Source organism: Aquarana catesbeiana, linkage group LG07, assembly GCF_042186555.1.
Source record: "Aquarana catesbeiana isolate 2022-GZ linkage group LG07, ASM4218655v1, whole genome shotgun sequence".
NCBI lineage: Eukaryota > Metazoa > Chordata > Amphibia > Anura > Ranidae > Aquarana > Aquarana catesbeiana.
In genome coordinates this window covers 76328388-76353447 of record NC_133330.1, presented here as the reverse complement: position 1 = coordinate 76353447, position 25060 = coordinate 76328388, and the positions used below count along the sequence as shown (strand labels likewise).

At 40.4% G+C, this 25060-nt stretch overlaps 1 protein-coding gene across 2 annotated transcripts in view; it reads right to left on the bottom strand.

The window, feature by feature from the left end:
• The window catches only part of SLC6A11 (solute carrier family 6 member 11), a 473797-nt gene that overhangs the window by 49899 nt on the left and 398838 nt on the right, over positions 1-25060 (bottom strand). For both annotated transcript variants that reach the window (XM_073592347.1, XM_073592348.1), the window contains 4 exons: positions 23899-24023; positions 15008-15120; positions 9375-9512; positions 5622-5724 (listed from right to left, as the gene is read on the bottom strand). In XM_073592347.1, coding sequence (XP_073448448.1) covers positions 5622-5724; positions 9375-9512; positions 15008-15120; positions 23899-24023 — 479 coding nt within the window. The remainder of the gene's footprint in view (positions 1-5621; positions 5725-9374; positions 9513-15007; positions 15121-23898; positions 24024-25060) is intronic.

The following is a 25060-nucleotide window of genomic DNA, read 5'->3' as shown; positions in this document are numbered from 1 at the left end:
AGAACGCGGTGACGTACAACATGTACAACGGGACTAGAAAACGGAAGTTCAATAGCCAGTAGCCAATAGCTTCCGTCTTGTACTTGCTTCAGAGCATGCATCGTTTTTGGTGCGTTGGAACAGCATACAGACAAGCGTTTTTTCCAAAAGTAATTTGTTCCATTGGAATAAAATAGAACATGTTCTCTATATAAGTCCGTCTGAATTTTCGACAGACGGTCAGAATATACGATGAAGAGCACCCATTGGACTCTTTCTGTCGGATATTCCGATTGTGTGTATGCGGCATTAGTCTAATTACAAAAAAAAGAAAACAGCAGCGGCAGAAGATACATGACTTACTATGAATGTAATGTGTCCCTTGTGCTGCTGGCTCCTGCTTTTGTTGAAATGTTCCTCCCCCAATTCCACCCCTTAATCTTCTGTTGCAGGAAAAGGGGGGGGGGGTAGTTTAGCAGAGGAACCTGGCATATGCACTCATGAAGGGTGGTGCATATGCCCGCCCTTTCCACCCACCTCCTCAATTGGAGGATGGGACATTTCAACTAAAGCAGGAGCCAGCAGTATAAGGAACACATTGTACTGATAGTAAGTCATGTCCCTTGTACTGATTTTGTTTCCTTTAGGCTTTATTATATCTACAAGCTTTACTTTACAAATAGATACTTAATACATGAAAAGGAATCTCAGAGTACTATAGGTTAGTTAAAGAGACGGTAAAGCAGAAGCAACTTGCTTTGAGGTTACCTTTGTCTAGTTGAACCCTCAGACTAATGGTAACCAGAACAGTGGTTACAGTAGTAGTGTATAAAAGACAATTAGCACCACCTACCTAAAGTGTTATGGGCTATAAATAAACTATAAAGTATACTAATTAGTACTCCACAGCTGCTGTATACTTCCAGTGAATTCACCTCACCATACAACATATAAAATAAAATGAAAAATAGCGCTATTAATCTTTCATGTGAAATCAGTGATATCAAATTATATTCAAATAAATAAATAAATATAATAATGTGTTCAATTAAAGTTCATATGCTGAAACTTTTCTGCGTTGAATTATTGTGACTTCTCAATTATTGTGACTTCTCAATTCATATCTCATCCACCACTGTGCAAATCGTGTCTTCAGCAGATTATGTGAACACCTTTACCAGCCGTTATACCTGCTTACCTCATACATGAGTCAGAAAGACTCAAAACAATTCCTTTCTTTCTTTCAGCTATGGTCTCATCTCTTCCACATCCGACCAGCTACTCTGTATCCACTTTCCAATCAGTAGCCTCCCAGGGGGATCGCAAGAAAGAGCTCTCTTATATACTGCCCCACTGCTTTTCTCCTTCCTCCACACCAGTGTTATTACTGGGTATTCCTGATAGGATATGGCTCCACATTTATGCAACAATAAATAGAGGATACATAGTGCTCTCCATTTGCAACATTTATTAAAATTCCCCAATTAAATTCTCAATTGAGAAAGCCCAATCAGAGGGCGATACGCGTGTATAAGGGAAGAGCCAAGCCCGTGAGGTCATGCAGCCACAGTGGTGAGCAGGACTATGCAGAGCTGGTTTTAACTGAATATCTTGTAAGTGTTTTTTTTAATTGGGACACTTTAATAAATGTTGCAAACGGAGAGCACTATGTATCATCTATAAATTGTTACATGAATGTGGAGCCATATCCTATCAGGAATAACGAGTAATAAAGCCGGTTTGAGAGGTCACAATAATTCAACGCAGAAAAGTTTCAGCATATGAACTTTAATTGAACACATTATTATATTTATTTATTATATTTATTTCGAATATAATTTGAAATCACTGGATATTTCACATGATAGATTAATAGCGCTGCACTTATATTTTTCATTTTATTTTATAGGTTACAGTAGTACAGTGGTGCTGCAATCACTGTTTTGCTGATCATTTTTCACCCGGCTCAGTAGATTTTTAAATCAAGTTTATTGAGCCAGGTGGTGCTTGCAGGGCCACCCATATCTTGAATTTCAGCCAGTTCATCAGGAATTGTTTCTAAATTTGCCAGCCTAAGACCTCTGGTAAGGGATGAGGCACTGCTGTGATGAATCATTGAGTTCTGTAAGCAAAAGCTTCATTCATAACTGAGTACTATACTTTACATATGAAAAGAAGAAGTAGAGCGCCACTCACTGGCTGAATAGAAGACTACATAATAATATTCAATATTTCATATTTAACCACTTAAGGTCTGCCCTATAGCAGTTTTACTGCTACAGGGTGGCAACTGTTCGCCGGATCACGTATACAGTATATATATATATATATATATATATATATATATATATATATATATGATAAACAGTGGTATAAAATAATCTTAAAACAGACTAAAAAATCGCACTAAACAGCGCTAATGTTGAGCAAAATAAACATGTGGCCAACTACACATGAAAACAGTCCATTTTTTAAAAAGTGGTGAAAAGTTCAGAAAGTGATTCAGAGAGTTTTCAACTGGTGATCATGAACAAACGTCACAGCGTGCACCTCCACCGATCAGTCCAAATTCCACCCCGTGTGATCACACTCCCCACAGGGGGTTAAACTCACCAGAGCTAAAATAATAATGAGCCTCCAAGAAAAGAAGACACATCCATGCCACAAGCTGCTGCTAACACCACTCCGGAGGGATCCCAGATGCTCAGGGCTCAGTTTCGTTACATCTTGCTGGCTTCCCTGCAATGATCGGATGTTTTCTTGGTTGTGCAGGAGGACTTGGCAGAGCTGGGAGGCGTGATAACGGGTTTTTTATTGTAGTTGTGTCCACGTTTCGGCTACACGTAAGGCATTTATGTGGATTAGTTAGATGATCTCAGTCCAGCAGCGTGGTGAGCCTTCTCCTCCCACCGCCTTCGCCAGGAAGGAAGAGAAGGCGGCGGGAGGAGAAGGCTCACCACGCTGCTGGACTGAGATCATCTAACTAATCCACGTAAATGCCTTACGTGTAGCCGAAACGTGGACTCAACTACAATAAAAAACCCGTTATCACGTCTCCCAGCTCTGCCAAGTCCTCCTGCACAACCAAGAAAACATCCAATCATTGCAGGGAAGCCAGCAAGATGTAAGGAAACTGAGCCCTGAGCATCTGGGATCCCTCCGGAGTGGTGTTAGCAGCAGCTTGTGGCATGGATGTGTCTTCTTTTCTTGGAGGCTCATTATTATTTTAGCTCTGGTGAGTTTAACCCCCTGTGGGGAGTGTGATCACACAGAGTGGAATTTGGACTGATCGGTGGAGGTGCACGCTGTGACGTTTGTTCATGATCACCAGTTGAAAACTCTCTGAATCACTTTCTGAACTTTTCACCACTTTTTAAAAAATGGACTGTTTTCATGTGTAGTTGGCCACATGTTTATTTTGCTCAACATTAGCGCTGTTTAGTGTGATTTTTTAGTCTGTTTTAAGATCCACCGATCAGTCCAAATTCCACCCCGTGTGATCACACTCCCCACAGGGGGTTAAACTCACCAGAGCTAAAATAATAATGAGCCTCCAAGAAAAGAAGACACATCCATGCCACAAGCTGCTGCTAACACCACTCCGGAGGGATCCCAGATGCTCAGGGCTCAGTTTCGTTACATCTTGCTGGCTTCCCTGCAATGATCGGATGTTTTCTTGGTTGTGCAGGAGGACTTGGCAGAGCTGGGAGACGTGATAACGGGTTTTTTATTGTAGTTGTGTCCACGTTTCGGCTACATGTAAGGCATTTATGTGGATTAGTTAGATGATCTCAGTCCAGCAGCGTGGTGAGCCTTCTCCTCCCACCGCCTTCGGCGGGAAGGAAGAGAAGGCGGCGGGAGGAGAAGGCTCACCACGCTGCTGGACTGAGATCATCTAACTAATCCACGTAAATGCCTTACGTGTAGCCGAAACGTGGACTCAGCTACAATAAAAAACCCGTTATCACGTCTCCCAGCTCTGCCAAGTCCTCCTGCACAACCAAGAAAACATCCAATCATTGCAGGGAAGCCAGCAAGATGTAAGGAAACTGAGCCCTGAGCATCTGGGATCCCTCCGGAGTGGTGTTAGCAGCAGCTTGTGGCATGGATGTGTCTTCTTTTCTTGGAGGCTCATTATTATTTTAGCTCTGGTGAGTTTAACCCCCTGTGGGGAGTGTGATCACATGGGGTGGAATTTGGACTGATCGGTGGAGGTGCACGCTGTGACGTTTGTTCATGATCACCAGTTGAAAACTCTCTGAATCACTTTCTGAACTTTTCACCACTTTTTAAAAAATGGACTGTTTTCATGTGTAGTTGGCCACATGTTTATTTTGCTCAACATTAGCGCCGTTTAGTGTGATTTTTTAGTCTGTTTTAAGATTATTTTATACCACTGTTTATCATATTTTATATAATATCTTTAAACGGCTGCTTTTTCCGCTTTGTGACTCTGCACCTTTTGCGTACTAGTAAATTGGGAGGTACTTTTATATATCTATATTTTATCAATTGTTTTTGCATTTGAGACAGCATCCTGTCCTGGCGCTGAGTGGTGTATTAGAGGGCCCTGTTTAAGCACCGTTTTTGTCTATATATATATATGTGGTCCGACTCTTCCAGGTAGGGGGCCCACATGCGCACTGCCAGCGGCTTGCTTCCGCTGTGATGTTCTCCGGCACCTATTGATGGTTAGGCAGAGAGACAGAACAGCAATCTGCCTATGTAAACAAGGCAGATCGCTATTCTGACAGGAGGGAAGGGCTGGAATTTGTTTCCCTGCACAATTCCATCTCTTCCATCAGTAAAAGCACCTCACACAATATAGTAAAATACAGGCTAGGCACACAGTTAACCCTTTGATTGCCCCTGATGTCAACCATTTCCCAGCCAGTGTCATTAGTACAGTGACAGTTCATTTTTTTAGCATTTATCACTGTATTACTGTCACTGGTCCTCAAAAAGTGTCAAAAGTCTCAGTTAGTGTCAGAATATCCACCACAATATCACAGTCCCGCTATAAGTTGCTAATCACTGCCATTACTAGTAAAAAATTCAAATAAATAAAAATATTTCATAGTTTATAGACGTTATAACTTTTATGCAAACCAATACATTTTCCCCTATTTGAGATTTTTTTTCACCAGAAATATGTAGCAGAATACATATTTGCCTACATTTATGAATACATTCTGTGTTTTCAATTTATCTTATTGGATAGGCTTTTATAGCAGAAAGTAAAAATTATTGTTTTTTTTTTTTTGTCTGTCTTTTTTTGTGTCTAGCGCAAAAGATAAAAAACACAGAGGTGATCAAATGCCACCAAAAGAAAGCTCTATTTGTGGGGAAAAAGGATATCCCTTTTATTTGGGTACAGCATTGTATGGCCGCACAATTGTCAGTTAAAGTAGCGCAATGCTGTTTCGCAAAAAAGGGCCTGGTCATGAAGGGGGGTAAATCTTCCGGAGGTCAAGTGGTTAACTCACAACTGACAAAAATACAGTATGTAGAATACCACTACACATTTCTTTTAAATCCATCATTTGTTCTATATTTATTCCCCTGTGACAGGCAGAACAAATAGGAGAACTGATTGATACAGTATATTATGTCAATTTGATGCAGATGCCACATTTACTTACCATAAACCCACCCTATACAGATACATTCAAACACTGCAACAAACAGGAGACACATTCCACTGGCTGCATATGAGTCAAAAAGCTGGAAGACATACATTCCTCCCTTAAAACAAAGAAAAGAAAAAAGATTACGTATGCAAATTGTTGTTACTATCCCTTCAAGTCAATCCATTCTTAAATGTTTATATAAGGGAGTCAGTTGTTACATGTTACACCCCAAATCACCCCTCGTCATGACTGCATTTTATATATATATATATATATATATATATATATATATATATATATATATATATATATATATATATGTATATATATGTATATGTATATGTATATATATATATATATACATATACATATACACATATATATATATATATATATATATATATATATATATATATATACACATACACATATACACAGTGGGGAGGGAAAGTATTCAGACCCCCTTAAATTTTTCACTCTTTGTTATATTGCAGCCATTTGCTAAAATCATTTAAGTTAATTTTTTTCCTCATTAATGTACACAGAGCACTTCATATTGACAGAAAAACACAGAATTGATTAGGAAAGCCACACATCTATCTATATAAGACCTTACAGCTCACAGTGCATGTCAGAGCAAATGAGAATCATGTGGTCAAAGGAACTGCCTGGGGAGCTCAGAGACAGGATTGTGGCAAGGCACAGATCTGGCCAAGGTTACAAAAAAAAAAAATTCTGCTGCACTTAAGGTACCTAAGAGCACAGTGGCCTCCATAATCCTTAAATGGAAGATGTTTGGGACAACCAGAACCCTTCCTAGAGCTGGCCGTCCAGCCAAATTGAGCTAACGGGGGAGAAGAGCCTTGGTAAGAGAGGTAAAGAAGAACCCAAAGATCATTCTGGCTGAGCTTCTGAGATGCAGTTGGGAGATGGGAGAAAGTTGTAGAAAGTCAACCATCACTGCATCCCTCCACCAGTCAGGGCTTTATGGCAGAGTGGCCCGACGGAAGCCTCTCCTCAGTGCAAGACACATGAAAGCCAGCATGGAGTTTGCTAAAAAACAACTGAAGGACTCCAAGATGGTGAGAAATAAGATTCTTTGGTCTGATGAGACCAAGATAGAACTTTTTGGCCTTAATTCTAAGCGGTATGTGTGGAAAAAAACAGGCACTGCTTATCACCTGTCCAATACAGTCTCAACAGTGAAGCATGGTGGTGGTAGCATCATGCTGTGGGGGTGTTTTTCAGCTGCAGGGACAGGACGACTGGTTGCAATCGAGGGAAAGATGAAAGCGGCCAAGTACAGGGATGTCCTGGACGAAAACCTTCTCCAGAGTGCTCAGGACCTCAGACTGGGCCGTAGGTTTACCTTTCAACAAGACAATGACCCTAAGCACACAGCTAAAATAACAAAGGAGTGGTTTCACAACAACTCCGTGACTGTGCAGCTGAAAAATGCCCCAACAGCGTGATGCTGCCACCACCATGCTTCACTGTTGGGACTGTATTGGACAGGTGATAAGCAGTGCCTGTTTTTTTCCACACATACCCCTTAGAATTAAGACAAAAAAGTTCTATCTTGGTCTCATCAGACCAGAGAATACCAAAGTATTTCTCACCATCTTGGAGTCCTTCAGGTGTTTTTTAGCTTTCATGTGTCTTGCACTGAGGAAAGGCTTCCATCAGGCCACTCAGCCATAAAGCCCTGACTGGTGGAGGGCTGCAGTGATGGTTGACTTTCTACAACTTTCTCCCATCTCCCGACTGCATCTCTGGAGCTCAGCCACAGTGATCTTTGGGTTCTTCTTTACCTCTTTCACCAAGGCTCTTCTCCCCCGATAGCTCAGTTTGGCCAGATGGCCAGTTCTAGGAAGGGTTCTGGTCATCCCAAACGTCTTCCATTTAAGGATTATGGAGGCCACTGTGCTCTTAGGAACCTTAAGTGCAGCAGAATTTTTTTTTGTAACCTTGGCCAGATTTGTGCCTTGCCACAATTCTGTCTCTGAGCTCTTCAGGCAGTTCCTTTGACCTCATGATTCTCATTTGCTCTGACATGCACTGTGAGCTGTAAGGTCTTATATAGACAGGTGTGTGGCTTTCCTAATCAAGTCCAATCAGTATAATCAAACACAGCTGGACTCAAATGAAGGTGTAGGACCATCTCAAGGATGATCAGAAGAAATGGACAGCACCTGAGTTAAATATATGAGTGTCACAGCAAAGGGTCTGAATACTTAGGACCATGTGATATTTCAGTTTTTCTTTTTAATAAATCTGCAAAAATGTCAATAATTCTGTGTTTTTCTGTCAATATGGGGTGCTGTGTGTACATTAATGAGGGGAAAAAAAATGAACTTAAATGATTTTAGCAAATGGCTGCAATATAACAAAGAGTGAAAAATTTAAGGGGGTCTGAATACTTTCCGTCCCCACTGTATATATATATATATATATATATATATAGTAAGAAGAAGTTGGCTTCACTGTATCTATGTAACCTCATCTATGAGGAACAAGTTGAATTGAATTTACTCTCTCCTGAGAAGAGGAGATTAGGGGGGAAATGATCAACATGTATAAATACATAGGTGGTCCATATAGTGAACTTGGTGTTGAGTTATTTACTTTAAGGTCATCACAGAGGACAAGGGGGCACTCTTTAAGTCTGGAGGAAAAGAGATTTAATCTCAAACTATGAAAAGGCTTCTTCACAGTAAAAGCTGTTAAAATGCGGAATAGACTCCCTCAAGAGCTGGTCATGGCCAGTTCAGTAGATTGTTTTAAGAAAGGCCTGGATTATTTCCTTTGCCTCGTGGGGGATCAGGAAGGAATTTTTTCACCTGCTGGAGCAAATTGGATCATGCTTTGCTGTTTTTTTTTTTGCCTTCCTCTAAATCAACTGTGGGTATAGGATATTATATATATATATATATTTATGTATTTTTTGTTTTTTTCTTCTATTGGTTGAACTAGATGGCCTTGCGTATTTTTCACTAACTATGTAACTATGTGTTTGCAGAACCCCTGACACCTAGCTGAAAAGCAATGAATGATCAGCACATTTATCATTTATCATTCACCACTTTCTGTATATGTCTCTTAAACTGATCACACTACAACCTGATTGCACAATTTTTTTGAGAACTACTACCAATTATGGAGTTTATTATGGACCTCTATGAATAAGCCAAGAGGATGGAGCAAAACACATCATGGGGCGTGGCCTGGGAGACATACTGGCCTGTCGGAAGTGGCGTCACTACATCACACAATTATTGGGCTTGTTATCAAATTTTTAAAGCAACAATTACACAATTTTTACCCAAGATTCACACATTTCTCAAAATGTGGAACTTGGGTGAAAGCTGCATGCATCTTGGGTGAATATTTTGATAAACTGATTACTATGTTACATAGTTGGTGAGGTTGAAAAAAGACACCAGTCCATTCAGTTCAACCTATGATGTATGTGTGTGTGTGTAAAAAACTATGTGTAGGAGACTGCTTGAATGCGTACAAATTGAATGTATTGTTTACACAGGCCCTCACATTATAGAGTTTTGGTCAACGTAAAAATTGTAGTAGAAAGATTGTAATTAGGTTGAAATGTGTATTGCCAGCTATAGTCTACATGATCTTACACTTAACTGAACTATTATTTGTTAAAGACAACAGCTTATTAAATGTTACAGAATATTCTACTGCAATGTGAATTGGAAGAAACTGGAACAATACTGAAAAAGGCACCCTTTTAAATAATCTTACCTCAGTTAACATTATGAGGCCAAGAAGGTAGGATACAATGGAAAGTGCTAAGATTAACAATTCTCGTCTGTAACCTCTTCGGAAAATCTTTGGATACATGTCCACCACAGCAGTTACCAAGCTCTCTACACACACAAACTGCAAGCATAAAGATTGCACTATTAATATCCAACAATATTCATAATTCCTAAATAGCAAAGTTGACAAAATTTCACAATTAAAAAAAGTGCTTAGGGGTTGTTTGAAGGGTCCATGCACGCTGGGCTTAAAAACATTGCTTCTACAGGAGCTTTGTGTTTTGCCTGTAGAAGCAGCTCAGTGTTATCCTGTGTCAATGCACACAAGGACGTTTAGACCAGTGTTTCTCAAGCTTTTTTCAGTCAAGGCACATTTTAAAATTATTGACAATTTTGAAGGACCCTCCAAAATTATGTCTTAAGGCACCCCATTCTAAAATGTAAAAACTATTCTAATAGTTTTACATAATGCAGCAACATCAATACACATAGGACACCCAGTGTTAGAGGTGATTTATTCTTCCAAAGCAAATACTCTTTTGCAAACTGGTACAGGCTATGTTTCTCTTCTCCCTCAGTTTTTCTTCATCACCTACCTAATGTGACCCCAAAGCTGATGGAGAGAGGCAAGGGAGAGTCAAACAAGGATGATATGCAGACAACTGACATCCTCCTTATCAACTGATGATGTCATTGGTCGCTAGCAGGTTGGCAGCGAGAAGGTTGTAATGGTGTACAAATAAAACCTGTAGCTTTGTGTAACTAAAAGGCAGGTTTCATCCACCCACTGGTAGGGATGAGCCGAACACCCCCCTGTTCGGTTCGCACCAGAACTTGCGAACAGGCAAAAAAATTGTTCGAACACACGAACACCGTTAAAGTCTATGGGACACGAACATGAATAATCAAAAGTGCTAATTTTAAAGGCTTATATGCAAGTTATTGTCATAAAAAGTGTTTGGGGACCTGGGTCCTGCCCCAGGGAACATGGATCAATGCAAAAAAAAGTTTTAAAAACGGCTGTTTTTCGGGAGCAGTGATTTTAATAATGCTTACAGTGAAACAATAAAAGTGTAATATTCCTTTAAATTTCATACCTGGGGGGTGTCTATAGTATGCCTGTAAAGGGGTGCATGTTTCCGTGTTTAGAACAGTCTGACAGCAAAATGACATTTCAAAGGAAAAAAAGTCATGTAAAACTACTCGCGGCTATTAATGAATTGCCGGTCCGACAATATACATAAAAGTTCATTGATAAAAACGGCATGGGAATTCCCCACAGGGGAACCCCGAACCAAAATTGAAAAAAAAATGACATGGGGGAACCCTAAATTCCATACCAGGCCCTTCAGGTCTGGTATGGATATTAAGGGGAACCCCGGCCAAAATTTTTTAAAAAATGGCGTGGGGTCCCCCTCAAAATCTATACCAGACCCTTCAGGTCTGGTATGGATTTTAAGGGGAACCCCGCACCAAAATTTAAAAAAAAAATGGCGTGGGGTCCCCCCAAAAATCCATACCAGACCCTTATCCGAGCACGCAACCTGGCAGGCCGCAGGAAAAGAGGGGGGACGAGAGAGCGCCCCCCTCCTGAACCGTACCAGGCCACATGCCCTCAACATTGGGAGGGTGCTTTGGGGTAGCCCCCCAAAACACCTTGTCCCCATGTTGATGGGGACAAGGGCCTCATCCCCACAACCCTTGCCCGGTGGTTGTGGGGGTCTGCAGGTGGGTGGCTTATCAGAATCTGGAAGCCCCCTTTAACAAGGGGACCCCCAGATCCTGGCCCTCCCCCCTGTGTGAAATGGTAAGGGCCTACCATTTTACAACAAAACTGGCAAAAATGTTAAAAATGACAAGAGACAGTTTTTGACAATTCCTTTATTTAAATGCTTCTTCTTTCTTCTATCTTCTTTCTTCTATCTTCCTACGGTTTCTTCCTCCATCTTCTTCTGGTTCTTCTGGTTCTTCCTCTGGTGTTCTCGTCTGGCATCTTCCTCCGCGGCGTCTTCTTCCCTTCTTCTCCTCGGACCGCTCCGCATCCATGATGGCATGGAGGGAGGCTCCCACTGTGTGACGCTTCTCCTCTTCTGACGGTTCTTAAATAACGGGGGGCGGAGCCACCCAGTTACCCCGCCCCCCTCTGACGCATGGCGACTTGACAGGGACTTCCCTGTGGCATTCCCCTTGACATCAGAAGGGGGCGGGGTTACATAACGGGTGGCCCCGCCCCCCGTTATTTAAGAACCGTCAGAAGAGGAGAAGCGTCACACAGTGGGAGCCTCCCTCCATGCCATCATGGATGCGGAGCGGCCTGAGGAGAAGAAGGGAAGAAGACGCCGCGGAGGAAGGTGCCGGATGAGAGCACCGGAGGAAGAACCAGAAGAACCAGAAGAAGATGGAGGAAGAAACCGAAGGAAGATAGACGATAGAAGATAGAAGAAAGAAGAAGCATTTAAATAAAGGAATTGTCAAAAACTGTCTCTTGTAATTGTTAACATTTTTAACAGTTTTTTTGTGAAATGGTAGGGGTACTTTTGTACCCCCTTACCATTTCACACAGGACCGGGATCTGGGGGTCCCCTTGTTAAAGGGGGCTTCCAGATTCCAATAAGCCCCCCGCCCGCAGACCCCCACAACCACCGGGCAAGGGTTGTAGGGATGAGGCCCTTGTCCCCATCAACATGGGGACAAGGTGTTTTGGGGGGCTACCCCAAAGCACCCTCCCAATTTTGAGGGCATGTGGCCTGGAATGGTTCAGGAGGGGGGGCGCTCTCTCGTCCCCCCCTCTTTTCCTGTGGCCTGCCAGGTTGCGTGCTCAGATAAGGGTCTGGTATGGATTTTTTGGGGGACCCCACGCCATTTTTTAAAAAAATTTTGGCGTGGGGTTCCCCTTAAAATCCATACCAGACCTAAAGGGTCTAGTATAGATTTTGAGGGGGACCCCATGCCATTTTTTTTTTTTTAATTTTGGCTGGGGTTCCCCTTAATATCCATACCAGACCTGAAGGGCCTGGTATGGAATTTAGGGGGACCCCCCACGTCATTTTTTTTTTTAAATTTTGGTTCGGGGTTCCCCTGTGGGGAATTCCCATGCAGTTTTTATCAATGAACTTTTATGTGTATTGTCGGACCGGCAATTCATTAATAGCCGAGAGTAGTTTTAAATGACTTTTTTTCCTTTGAAATGTCATTTTGCTGTCAGACTGTTCTAAACATGGGAAACAGGCATACTATAGACACCCCCTAGGTACGAAATTTAAAGGAATATTACACTTTTATTGTTTCACTTTAAGCATTATTAAAATCACTGCTCCCGAAAAAACGTCCGTTTTTAAAACTTTTTTTGCATTGATCCATGTCCCCTGGGGCAGGGCCCAGGTCCCCAAATACTTTTTTATGACAATATCATGCATATAAGCCTTTAAAATTAGCACTTTTGATTTCTCCCATAGACTTTTAAAGGGTGTTCCGCGGCTTTCGAATTTGCGGCGAACACCCCAAATTGTTCTGTTTGGCGAACTGGCGAACAGCTGATGTTCGAGTCGAACATGAGTTTGACTCGAGCTCGAAGCTTATCCCTACCCACTGGCTTTTATACACTTTTGGGGGAATTTTTAGACATTTTGCCAAGGCACCCCTGAAGAAATCTCAAGGCATCCTGGGCATCCTGGGCACCCTGGTTGAAAATGGCTGGTTTAGAGGCATATTTTAAACCCAGTGTTTAGAAGCAAAAATAAAAAAATCCTTCTGCATTGCATTTTTGAGAGGCATTTTTTAGCAGAAAAAATAAACGCTTGTACAGATATGCTCTTTATAAGTTTTTTTTTCTGCCAAGGGAACTGGTGTTTTTTTGAGCCCAGTATTCATGGACACTTAATGTGCACCAATTTATCTTAGTATAACTCGCTCAAGTATAATGGTGATGTCAGATTGAAATGTTCATTTTTGGTATTTTCTGCTGCAGTTCAATCACATTTACATGTCTTGGACTTTTTCCAGTCTGTGATTGGACATTGAAAAGAAAAGCAGCAGACTGATGAGCTCACCTGAATGGATGAATTAAAGGTTCTCCTCCTCCTTTTATTGAAGGCTTTTCATGAATGGAAGCTATAGTACAGCTTCTATGAATGGTAGAGAGGGTGGATAGAGATAGCATAGTCAGCACATTCCTGTGACAAGTAACTCAGCAGTGTTAACCTTTCCAGCATCAGAAGATTACAGCTGCGGGTTATGGGAGAGGAGCAGAGGACAGAGGATTTCAACCATGACATGTAAGTACCATCCCTTGTGCTGATTTTTTTTAAAGTGAATTTAGAACAAGAAAGACCTTAATAGAAACAAGCCATGATAACAGAGTAGAAAAAAAATGAAACAATTCAATGTTAAATGATAATTAATACACGACTAATAGCAGAGCACCGCCTGGAAGATATGTGCTATAAAGCTAATGAATATTGAAAAACAAGGCCCAACCCAACTGAAGATTCTCATTAGGTATTATATGTAAAGTAGCTAATATAACAGAAATAGTGACCCTAGTGATTAGGGTTGCACCGATACCAATACCAAGTATTTGCTCTAAATGATAATTAATACACAACTAATAGCAGAGCACCGCCTGGAAGATATGTACTATAAAGCTAATGAATATTGAAAAACAAAGCCCAACCCAACTGAAGGTTCTCATTAGGTATTATATGTAAAGTAGCTAATATAACAGAAATAGTGACCCTAGTGATTAGGGTTGCACCGATACCGATACCAAGTATTTGCCCTCATACTCATAAAAATGTTATAACAACTCACATTAATATACATATCTTGTCAAATCCAAACCTGCAAAGTGTCCCCATCCCGCCGATGATAGAAAATCACAGCCGCCTGTGGTGCTTACAGGGCTGGAGAATTTCAGGGAACCCTGTGGGTATGGGAGGAGGTGATATCAGCTTAGTGGAGGAATTCTCCTCCAGCCCTGTGAGCACCACATTTAACCGTCTTTTTTTATCATCTTCAGGACAGGGACACTATACAGATTTGGATTTGACGAGCTATGTACTTTATTGTGAGTTGTTATAACATTTTTAATAAACTGCCCATTGCTGCACTAGATCCCTTTCCGGGACTCCTGTGGGTATAAGGCGGAAGTGATGTCAGCTTGGTGGAGGACCATCTAGATGGCGCTTCCCTTTTTATACTGGGTTCACACAGGAGTGGTGGAGGAAATCGTATACATTCCTATTCAAATTGCTTGAAATTCTTTGCTGTGCGATTTGTGGGCACTAATTTTGTATGGGCTCAAATTGCACCGCAAAGGTATCAGTACTCGGTATTGGTGCGTACTTGACCAAAAGTATTGGTACTTGTATTCGCCGATTTAAAAATTGGATCAGTGCATCCGTACTAGTGATGGATTCACCCTATAAGGAGATCTATATTCATATGTGTAGTATCGGCAATAATGCAATATATAATAAAATAAAAAAATCATTAGTATAGCTAGAGAATTTAGAGAATGTAGCCACTGTTGTCAGATTAAATACTACTGCATATACATCACAAATTAAAAAAAATAAATACATTATTTAAACAATGCAAACATTTTGAATTTTTTACCTGACTGTCAAGTCCCAGGAAAATGAGCATCATGAAAAACAAGGCTGCCCATAATGGGGCCAAAGGCATCATGGTGACAGCTTTTGGGTAAGCGATAAAAGCGAGACCGGGTCCTGAAAAAAAAATCAATAATGGCAGTATTTGCAAGGAAAAGCATCAATTGATATGGTAAGAGTTGTTGATTTCAATGTGATAGATAATGAAGGATGGCATCCCCTTCTGGTTTCTCACACAGCAGTCTGTGTTCCTCTTGTGCCCTCTTTCACAAGACCATAATGAAGGTGTCTAGATTCAGAAATAAAACTAATTCTACACTAGGAAACATCCATCGGGGGCAGTCGCACCACTATTCGACTTTGTAACAAGGATGAGTGAATTCTCACAAATATAAATACGCACTAGATAAGCCTATATTGCAATATGTGGCCTGGATTGATGATTCACCCAGGCTAACTAAGCCACTCATCTGTGAACTATTAAAGAGGTCCATTGGACCCCTCACCAGCTTATTTTCTGTTACCAATTATGAGGGACGGTCAATCAGACCCAATATCCTGCTTCTATTTACTTACAGAGGGTGCCAGGAATTGTTCTAGCAGAACCCATCCTCATGACATTACTATTCCTAATAAGGTTGCTCTATACTTGTTTATCAGGGCCTGACCTAATGCCAAAATATAGTACCTTCACAAAAGAGCAGTGGTATCATAGTGGTGAGAAATCTCTTGCTGCCATTACACAAATAAAAGCAGGATCTTCACTGGCTCCCACACAGTCAAAGAGGTATGGGTCCCAGAGGTAAGCAGTCAGGGATAAGAAGCCCACAGTAATGGGAAGAACGAGCCCTTCTACAGTAATCCAATAAAGCAGCAGGAACCCCTTTACGTACATACCATGCAAATAGCTAAGATTTGATTATAAATACAAATATGCAGTTCAAATAAAAATAAAGTTTTATGCAAACAAAAGTAGCACATTCAATTTTGAGTAACTGCGAAGAAAATCTCTACTGATTAGCATGCATTATCAAATGTTACGTTTTTGCAAAATAGATGCAAAAAATGCAAGAGAAATACAAAATAACCCTTTGGTAAGCACTCATACCTTGAATACCAAGGCCTTTGAGCTGCTTATGCATGGCCCTGACAACAATGTGGGTAGAATTCCTTATATTCAGCCTTTATTTATTTATTTATTTTTTTAATTCTTTATTTAATATGTTATTAATACAACCCCAACCATATAAACATAAATCCACATTACAAACTTTATCACAATAATCCAACCTCCCTAAGTCCCACCCCCCTACCCCTCCCTACCCCCCCCCCCTCCTGCAAATGGCTATAGAAAAATTAGCCTTCATAGTAACTCCTGCCAGTCTCTCCTGTATTTCAAGTTCCTCACTCTACACTTAAGATATCCTCTAGGTATCTCCAGGAATTTTTAAATTTTTGCCAAACAGCCCGTTTATCAACTCGTTCCTCCCCCTCCTCGGGTGCCAATCCCCTGTTGTTCAGTCTTTAACAAACAGCTCTATCAATGATCATTCTTCTAATATCAATACATTTGTAATAATATTAAAACTCATTTATTCAGGGAAGCCTATCCCATGCCCACATAACAACTGTCCCTGAGCCACCCCCATCAAATCATTCTCTGCAGCTATTACCTTTTATACCACCACCCCCTCCCTTTAGAATGTAAGCTCTACGAACAGGGCCCTCCTGTACCTTTTGTATTACACGGTACTGTAATTGTGTTGTCCCCCCTATACATTGTAAAGCGCTGAGTAAACTGTTGGCGCTATATAAATCGCGTATAATAATAATAATAATATAATAATAATATTACAATGAACCATTTTAATAAAGATGTATACATCTGGGATAAATTAATTTTGTTCACACAGCTGTAAGTTAATGCTGCGCAAATTCTGCTTCTTTGTCCAGGCAACTGTGGTTGGGTGCATAGGCTACATCTCTGCTTGTGCTGTTTCAGTCTTAAAGTTCCAGCACTCACCATTGTTTTCCAAAATAAAAAAAAACCTGTATTTTTATTAAATATTCAGTAAGATACAGTGCAAAAATTAAAAACCTGGTTGACGTGGTTCAGCATTATCCAATCTTAGTCAGAATCTTTATGTTTAAGGCTGAGTTCAGCTGAAAGACACCAACAAGGTTTTTAAACTTTGTACTGTATATTCTTGGATATTTAAGATTTTTATTTATTTATTTATTTGGGACAACAATGGTGAGTGCTGGAACTTGGACACAATGCATCTCTGTTGCTTAAAAAAAATAGAACAAACTGAAAAATTGTAAAGAAGTCGTTTCCTACTTTTGCTTCTTATTGACAAATTGGGTGTTCAGTTTTTGGGTCACACACAAGGCAACTGATGACCATCCAAAGCATGAAATAAGTCCAAAGATAGATAGATTTCTACTTTGAACTACTTTCTTTTCTTGCAGTTTTTGATTTACCAGGTCATTGAATTGCTTTCTAAGAATACAACCTATAAATAGATATGTACCATAGGCCAATAATAATGTTAGAACTCTGATAAATTAGTAGGTGATGGCACAACACCATTAAAGGTTTATTTAAAGGGTTTTACAGTCTCGGGATGAAAACAATAGGTTTCAGAGAGAAATATCAGGAATGATCAGTGAGGATTACAAGCAAAGAAATTCACAATGATTAGCAAATGTAGGTGTTTTCCAGATTATTGTAGAAGCAAATATCAAGACAAAGAACTCAAATTAAGAGGAATCTTTAACAACCTGTCAGTTACTACTTTTCCTTGATTAGGCTACATGTAAGTTATGAAATCTATTTTAGATTGATTGTTCTATGTACCTGCAGTTCACCGCTCATGCTTAATAATATAAAATAAAGGCTTTTTTTTGTTTGTTTATTATTAAAGTGAACAACAAAGCAAAATATTGTATTTTTTATTTTGGATAGACTAGGGAAGGATTAGAGCATGTCTGTTTTTTCACTTTTATCCTCGCTAGGTAGATTAATCCTTTTTTGTCCTGGCCACTGCTGTCATCAAAGCAAAAAGTGTTGGAGAGCCAACATTTTACAGTTGTCACCAGAACAAGATTCAAGGATACATCTTGATGCAACTACAAACCTTGCTAAAAGGCATAAATTGGGATAAAATATTAGGAACAAAGAATACGGAGGAGAGATGGGTTTGCTTTAAGAGCATATTAAATAAGGGCATTAGCCAATGTATCCCATTGGGTAATAAATTTAAAAGAGCGAACAAACATCCTGGATGGCTTAACTCCAATGTAAAAATGCATATAAAAGCAAAGGAGAAGGCCTTCAAAAAATACAAGGTTGAGGGATCATCCTCAGCATTCAGAATTTATAAAGAATGCAATAAGAAATGTAAGGGTGCAATTAGGATGGCTAAGATAGAACATGAAAGACACATAGCGGAGGAGAGCAAAAAAAATCCCAAGAAATTCTTTAAGTATGTAAACAGTAAAAAAGGGAGGACAGACCATATTGGCCCCATAAAGAATGAGGAAGGACATCTGGTTACAAAGGATGAGGAGATGGCAAAGGTATTGAATTTATTCTTCTCCTCAGTCTTCATGAGTAACTCGGGGGGCTTCAGTAACCAAAACTGCAGTGTTTATCCTCATGACACAACACAGGAAGCACCTACATGGTTAACAGAGGACAGAATTAAAATTAGACTTGAGAAACTTAACATTAATAAATCACCGGGACCAGATGGCTTGCATCCGAGGGTACTTAGGGAACTCAGTCAGGTGATTGCCAGACCGTTGTTCCTAATTTTTACAGACAGTCTATTGACTGGAATGGTACCAGCTGATTGGAGAAAAGCCAATGTACCACCAATATTTAAAAAGGGCCCAAAAAACATCCCTGGGAATTACAGACCAGTTAGCCTAACATCAATAGTATGTAAACTCTTGGAGGGGATGATAAGGGACTATATACAAGATTTTAGTAATAAGAATGATATCATTAGCAGTAATCAGCATAGATTCATGAAGAATCGTTCTTGCCAAACCAATCTATTAACCTTCTATGAGGAGGTGAGTTGCCATCTAGATAAAGGAAGGCCCGTAGACGTGACAAATTATTGGGGTGGGCGACTACATGGCAAATGAGGTTCAATGTAGAAAAATGTAAAATAATGCATTTGGGTGGCAAAAATATGAATGCAATCTATACACTGGGGGGAGAACCTCTGGGGGAATCTAGGATGGAAAAGGACCTGGGGGTCCTAGTAGATGATAGGCTCAGCAATGGCATGCAATGCCAAGCTGCTGCTAATAAAGCAAACAGAATATTGGCATGCATTAAAAGGGGGATCAACTCCAGAGATAAAACGATAATTCTCCCGCTCTACAAGACTCTGGTCCGGCCGCACCTGGAGTATGCTGTCCAGTTCTGGGCACCAGTCCTCAGGAGGGACGTACTGGAAATGGAGCGAGTACAAAGAAGGGCAACAAAGCTAATAAAGGGTCTGGAGGATCTTAGTTATGAGGAAAGGTTACGGGCACTGAACTTATTCTCTCTGGAGAAGAGACGCTTGAGAGGGGATATGATTTCAATTTACAAATACTGTACTGGTGACCCCACAATAGGGATAAAACTTTTTTGCAGAAGAGAGTTTAATAAGACTCGTGGCCACTCATTACAATTAGAAGAAAAGAGGTTTAACCTTAAACTACGTAGAGGGTTCTTTACTGTAAGAGCGGCAAGGATGTGGAATTCCCTTCCACAGGCGGTGGTCTCAGCGGGGAGCATTGATAGCTTCAAGAAACTATTAGATAATCACCTGAATGACCGCAACATACAGGGATATGTAATGTAATACTGACACATAATCACACACATAGGTTGGACTTGATGGACTTGTGTCTTTTTTCAACCTCACCTACTATGTAACTATGTAACTATATGTTCCAAAGAGGACTCCTGTTTGGGAGGGAAATTCCACTCACTTTGTGGAGATTTCTCTCTCACTTACTGCTGTTTCTCCAGGACAAGAAGTGAAAGGAAGACACAATAAAAAAAAAAAAAATCAACAGAGGATTTGACCCTTCCCTACTTTATCCAAAACATAAAAAAGTATGTATATATATATATATATATATATATATATATATATATACCTTGAAAAAGTATTCATACCTTTTGAAAGTTTCCACATTTTGTCTCGTTACCACCAAAAACATAAATGTATTTTATTGGGATTTTATATGACTATCACAAAGTGGCACATAATTGTGAAGTGGAAGAAAAATGATAAATGGTTTTCAACATTCTTTTACAAATAAATATCTGAAAAGTGTGGCGTGCATTTGTATTTAGCCCCCCTTTACTCTGATAACCCTAACTAAAATCTAGTGGAACCAATTGCCTTCAGAAGTCACCTAATTAGTAAATAGAGCCAACCTGTGTGTAATTTAATCTCAGTATAAATACAGCTGTTCTGTGAAGCCCTCAGAGGTTTGTTAGAGAACCTTAGTGAACAAACAGCATCATGAAGGCCAAGGAGTACACCTGACAGGTCAGGGATAAAGTTGTGGAAAGGTTTAAAGCAGGGTAGGTTCTAAAAAAATATCCCAAGCTTTGAACATCTTACGGAGCACTGTTCAATCCATCATCCAAAAATGGAAAGAGTATGGCACAACTGCAAACCTACCAAGACATGGCCGTCCACCTAAACTGACAGGCCAGGTAAGGAGAGCATTCATCAGAGAGGCAGCCAAGAGGCCCATGGTAACTCTGGAGGAGCTCCACAGCTCAGGCAGGAGAATCTGTCCACAGGACAACTATTAGTTGTATACTCCACAAATCTGGCCTTTATGGAAGAGTGGCAAGAAGAAAACCATTGTTGAAAGAAAACCAAAATAAGTCCCATTTGCAGTTTGTGAGAAGCCATATGGGGGACACAGCAAACATGTGGAAGAAGGTGCTCTGGTAAGATGAGACCAAAATTGAACTTTTTGGCCTAAAAGCAAAACGCTAGGTGTGGCAGAAAACTAACACTGCACATCACCCTGAACACACTATCCCCACCGTGAAACATGGTGGTGGCAGCATCATGTTGTGGGGATGCTTTTCTTCAGCAGGGACGGGATAGCTGGTCAGAGTTGATGGGAAGATAAATGGAGCCAAATACAGGGCAATCTTAGAAGAAAACCTGTTAAAGTCTGCAAAAGACTTGAGACTGGGGCAGAGGTTCAACTTCCAGCAGGACAACAACCCTAAACATACAGCCAGCGCAATGGAATGGTTTAGATCAAAGTATATTCATGTGTTAGATGGCCCAGTCAAAGTCCAGACCTATATCCAATTGAAAACCATTTATCATTTTCCTTCCACTTCACAATGATGTGCCACTTTGTGTTGGTTTTTAATATAAAATCTGATACATTTTGGTTGTAACATGACAACATGTGGAAAATTTCAAGGGGTATCAATTATTTTTAAAGACACTGTTAATATATATATATATATATATTAACAAAAGTATTGGGATGCCTGCTTTTACATGCACATGAACTTTAATGGTCTTAGTCCGTAGGGTTCAATATTGAGTTGGCCCACCCTTTGCAGCTATAACAGCTTCAACTCTTCTGGGAAGGCTGTCCACAAGGTTTAGGAGTGTGTCTATGTGAATGTTTGACCATTCTTCCAGAAGCGCATTTCTAAGGTCAGGCACTGATTTTGGACGAGAAGGCCTGGCTCGCAGTCTCCACTCGAATTCATCTCAAAGGTTCTATTGGGTTGAGGTCAGGACTCTGTGCAGGTCCGTCAAGTTCCTCCACCCCAAACTGGCTCATCCACACTATATTGCCAAAAGTATTGGGCCACCCCTCCAAATCATTTGATGGAGGGGGGATTAAGGTGCGGGGTTGTTTTTCAGGGGTTAGGCTTGGCTTCTTAGTTCCAGTGAAGGGAACTCTTAAGGCATCAGCATACCAAGACATTTTGGACAACTTCATGCTCCCAACTTTGTGGGAACAGTTTGGGGATGGCCCCTTCCTGTTCCAACATGACTGCTCACCAGTGCACAAAAGCAAGGTACATAAAGACATGGATGAGCAAGTTTGGGGTAGAGGAACTTGACTGGCATGCACAGAGTTCTGACCTCAACTCGATAGAACACCTTTGGAATAAATTAGAGCGGAGACTGCGAGCCAGGCCTTCTTATCCAACATCAGTGCTTGACCTCACAAATGCGCTTCTGGAAGAATGGTTAAACATTCCCATAACACGCTCCTAAACCTTGTGGACCGCCTTCCCAGAAGAGTTGAAGCTGTTATAGTTGCAAAGGTTGGACCAACTCAATATTAAACCCTATGAACTAAGACTGGGATGCCATTAAAGTTCATATGCATGTAAAGGAAGGAGTCCCAATACTTTTGGCAATATAGTGTATATACACAACCACAATTCCAAAAAAGTTGGGACGCTGAGTAAAATCTACATAAAAAAAGAATGCAATTCACAATAGAGAATAGAAAACATATCAAATGTTTGAATTGAGAAAATGTACCATTTAAAAAAAAAAAAAAAGGTAATTTTGTAATTGATGACACTAACACGTCTCAAAAAAGCAAAGTACATGGTATAACAAGGAAGAGCTAGAAGAACATTTTTCAACTAATTAGGTTATTTGGCAACAGCTCAGTAACATGACTGGGTATAAAAAAAGCATCTTAGAGAATAAGCGTGCTTCAGAAGATGGACAGAGGATCACCAATTTGTGAAAAGCTGCATCTAACAAATTTCAAACAATTTCAGAATAAGGTTTCTCAATGTAAAATTGCAATGACTTAATATATAAACAAATATATCATGATCTACAGTACATAATATCAACAAAAGATTCAGAGAATCTGGAGAAATCTCTGTGTGCAAGGGACAAGGCCAAAATGCAATATTGGATCCCCACAGTCTTCGGGCCCTCAGACGGCACTGCATTAAAAGCAGGCATGATTCTGATGGTCATCACTGCATGGGCTCAGGAATACTTCCAAAAATCACTGTCTGCAAACTCAGTTCACTGCACCATCCAAAAAGCTCTAACATGCAAAGAAGAAGCCATATCTGAACATGTTCCAGAAATGCCTAATTTAAAATGGCCTGTTGCAAGGTGGAAAACTGTTCTGTCATCAGACTAATTTAAATTTGACATTCTTGTTGGCAACTGTGGGCGCCACATCCTCCAGATTAAAAAGGAAAGGGACCTTCTGGCTTTTTATCAGCACTCTGTTCAAAAGCCTGCATCCCTGATGGTATGGGGGGGTTCATTAAGCGCTGCGTAAACTGTTGGCGCTATATAAATCCTGTATAATAATAATAATAATTAGTGCATATGGAATAGGCAGTTTGCTCAACAGCACCCTGTTGGTTCATTGAGAACTACAAGCTGACAGCCGTGAAGGCTGTCAGTACTTGTAGTTCTCCCATTCACAGAACTCTGTAAATGGATGACGCAGCCAGGAGGGCAGAGCCCCACATGGCTGGGTCTGTTTTTAAATGTGACAACAGGAGCAGGGAGAAGATCCCCGACTTGCAGTCACAATAGGGACTCTGGGGGGGAGGGTGGTCACGGGTTGCAGTTGCATCAGTAACAAGTTACATGTTACACCATGAGTACAGGGGTAACATGTAACATGTTATAAAGGGTGAACTTAATATTTAAATGTGTTTTACACCTTCCCTACTCTATCTTTTTTTTTAAATGGCTTTTGATATACTTTTATTGAAATTACTATTTTATTTTGTAAAAATGAATGCACAATAGTAAAAATACTTCATGTATTATGTGTTAGTGAACAGAGCTTTTTTTTATACAGGGAGAAAAGATACAAAACCTCAAATACCTGATTCAGCAACTTCAGAAATCGGAACACCTTGTTCATAAGCCATAAATCCAAGAACAGAAAATATGGCAAAACCAGCCACAAAGCTGGTGCCGCTGTTCAGGCAGCAAAGCAGGAGGCAGTCTCTGTAACAAACCAGAAACGATCAAATTAGTGAAATAAGCAATGACATTTCTCTAAATCTAATTTGGTTCCTAACATTCCTCTAATGAGGTCTAGTAGCTGCTGACAATTGACCGTGAAAATGAGCAGCTGTGACCAAGATTCAAGCATTCAGTACACAGAATGTATCACACCATTCATTGTTAGAATACATGCTTTTGATGAATTTATTGAGCAAGATGAGAAATATCCACATTTCCACAACTCTCTGATGTTCATATTAAATCTGCCATGCATAAGTTCTCAGATTGTATATAATACTCATAAATATTTCCCAGGTACAGCAGATATGTCCATAGCCTAAACAAGCATAGGGCTTGTGTATTTTTGGTGCAGTTGCATGCGTGTAAAATCACACACAAAATGCTCAATGAGAAATTTGCCATTATAGCCAATGGCACTCCTTTCATTTTGTGTTTTCTGTTTACAGATCGAGTGCCACTGAATTGATTATAATGGCACAGATCATGTAATCATGCCTTTAGCAAACACATTCACATGCATTTGACTGCACCTAAAAGTTCACAAATCTAAAAGGGGCCTAAGGGAATGAGCACCAAAATAAATTTAAAGCACTAAAAGAGACTTATTTACTTGTGAAAGGATTTGTAATTGTATGCAGGCAGTTTTTCATGATCATAAAACCCCTGCCAGACAGCACAGACCTATCCTTGACCTCCCCTGCAGCATCTGCACCCCCAGCCTTAAATCAAGATGGAGTCTCTCAGTGTTCACAGTTAAAGTGATTGTAAAGACTATGCATTAAGATAAAACACCTTCTGTGTCCCGCAGCCCCTCTAATACCTACCTGAGCCCCATCTAGATCCAGCGATGTTGTAGAAGTGTCTCAACTGCCCGGGATTCCCCTTGCTCATTGACTGAGACAGCAGCGTGGCGCCATCGGCTCCCACTCCTGTTTATCAAAGTCAGTCAGCCAATAAGGAAAGAAAGGTGGTGGGGCCAGCCCGCGGTTCCTTGTTTGAATGGATACAGGGAGCTG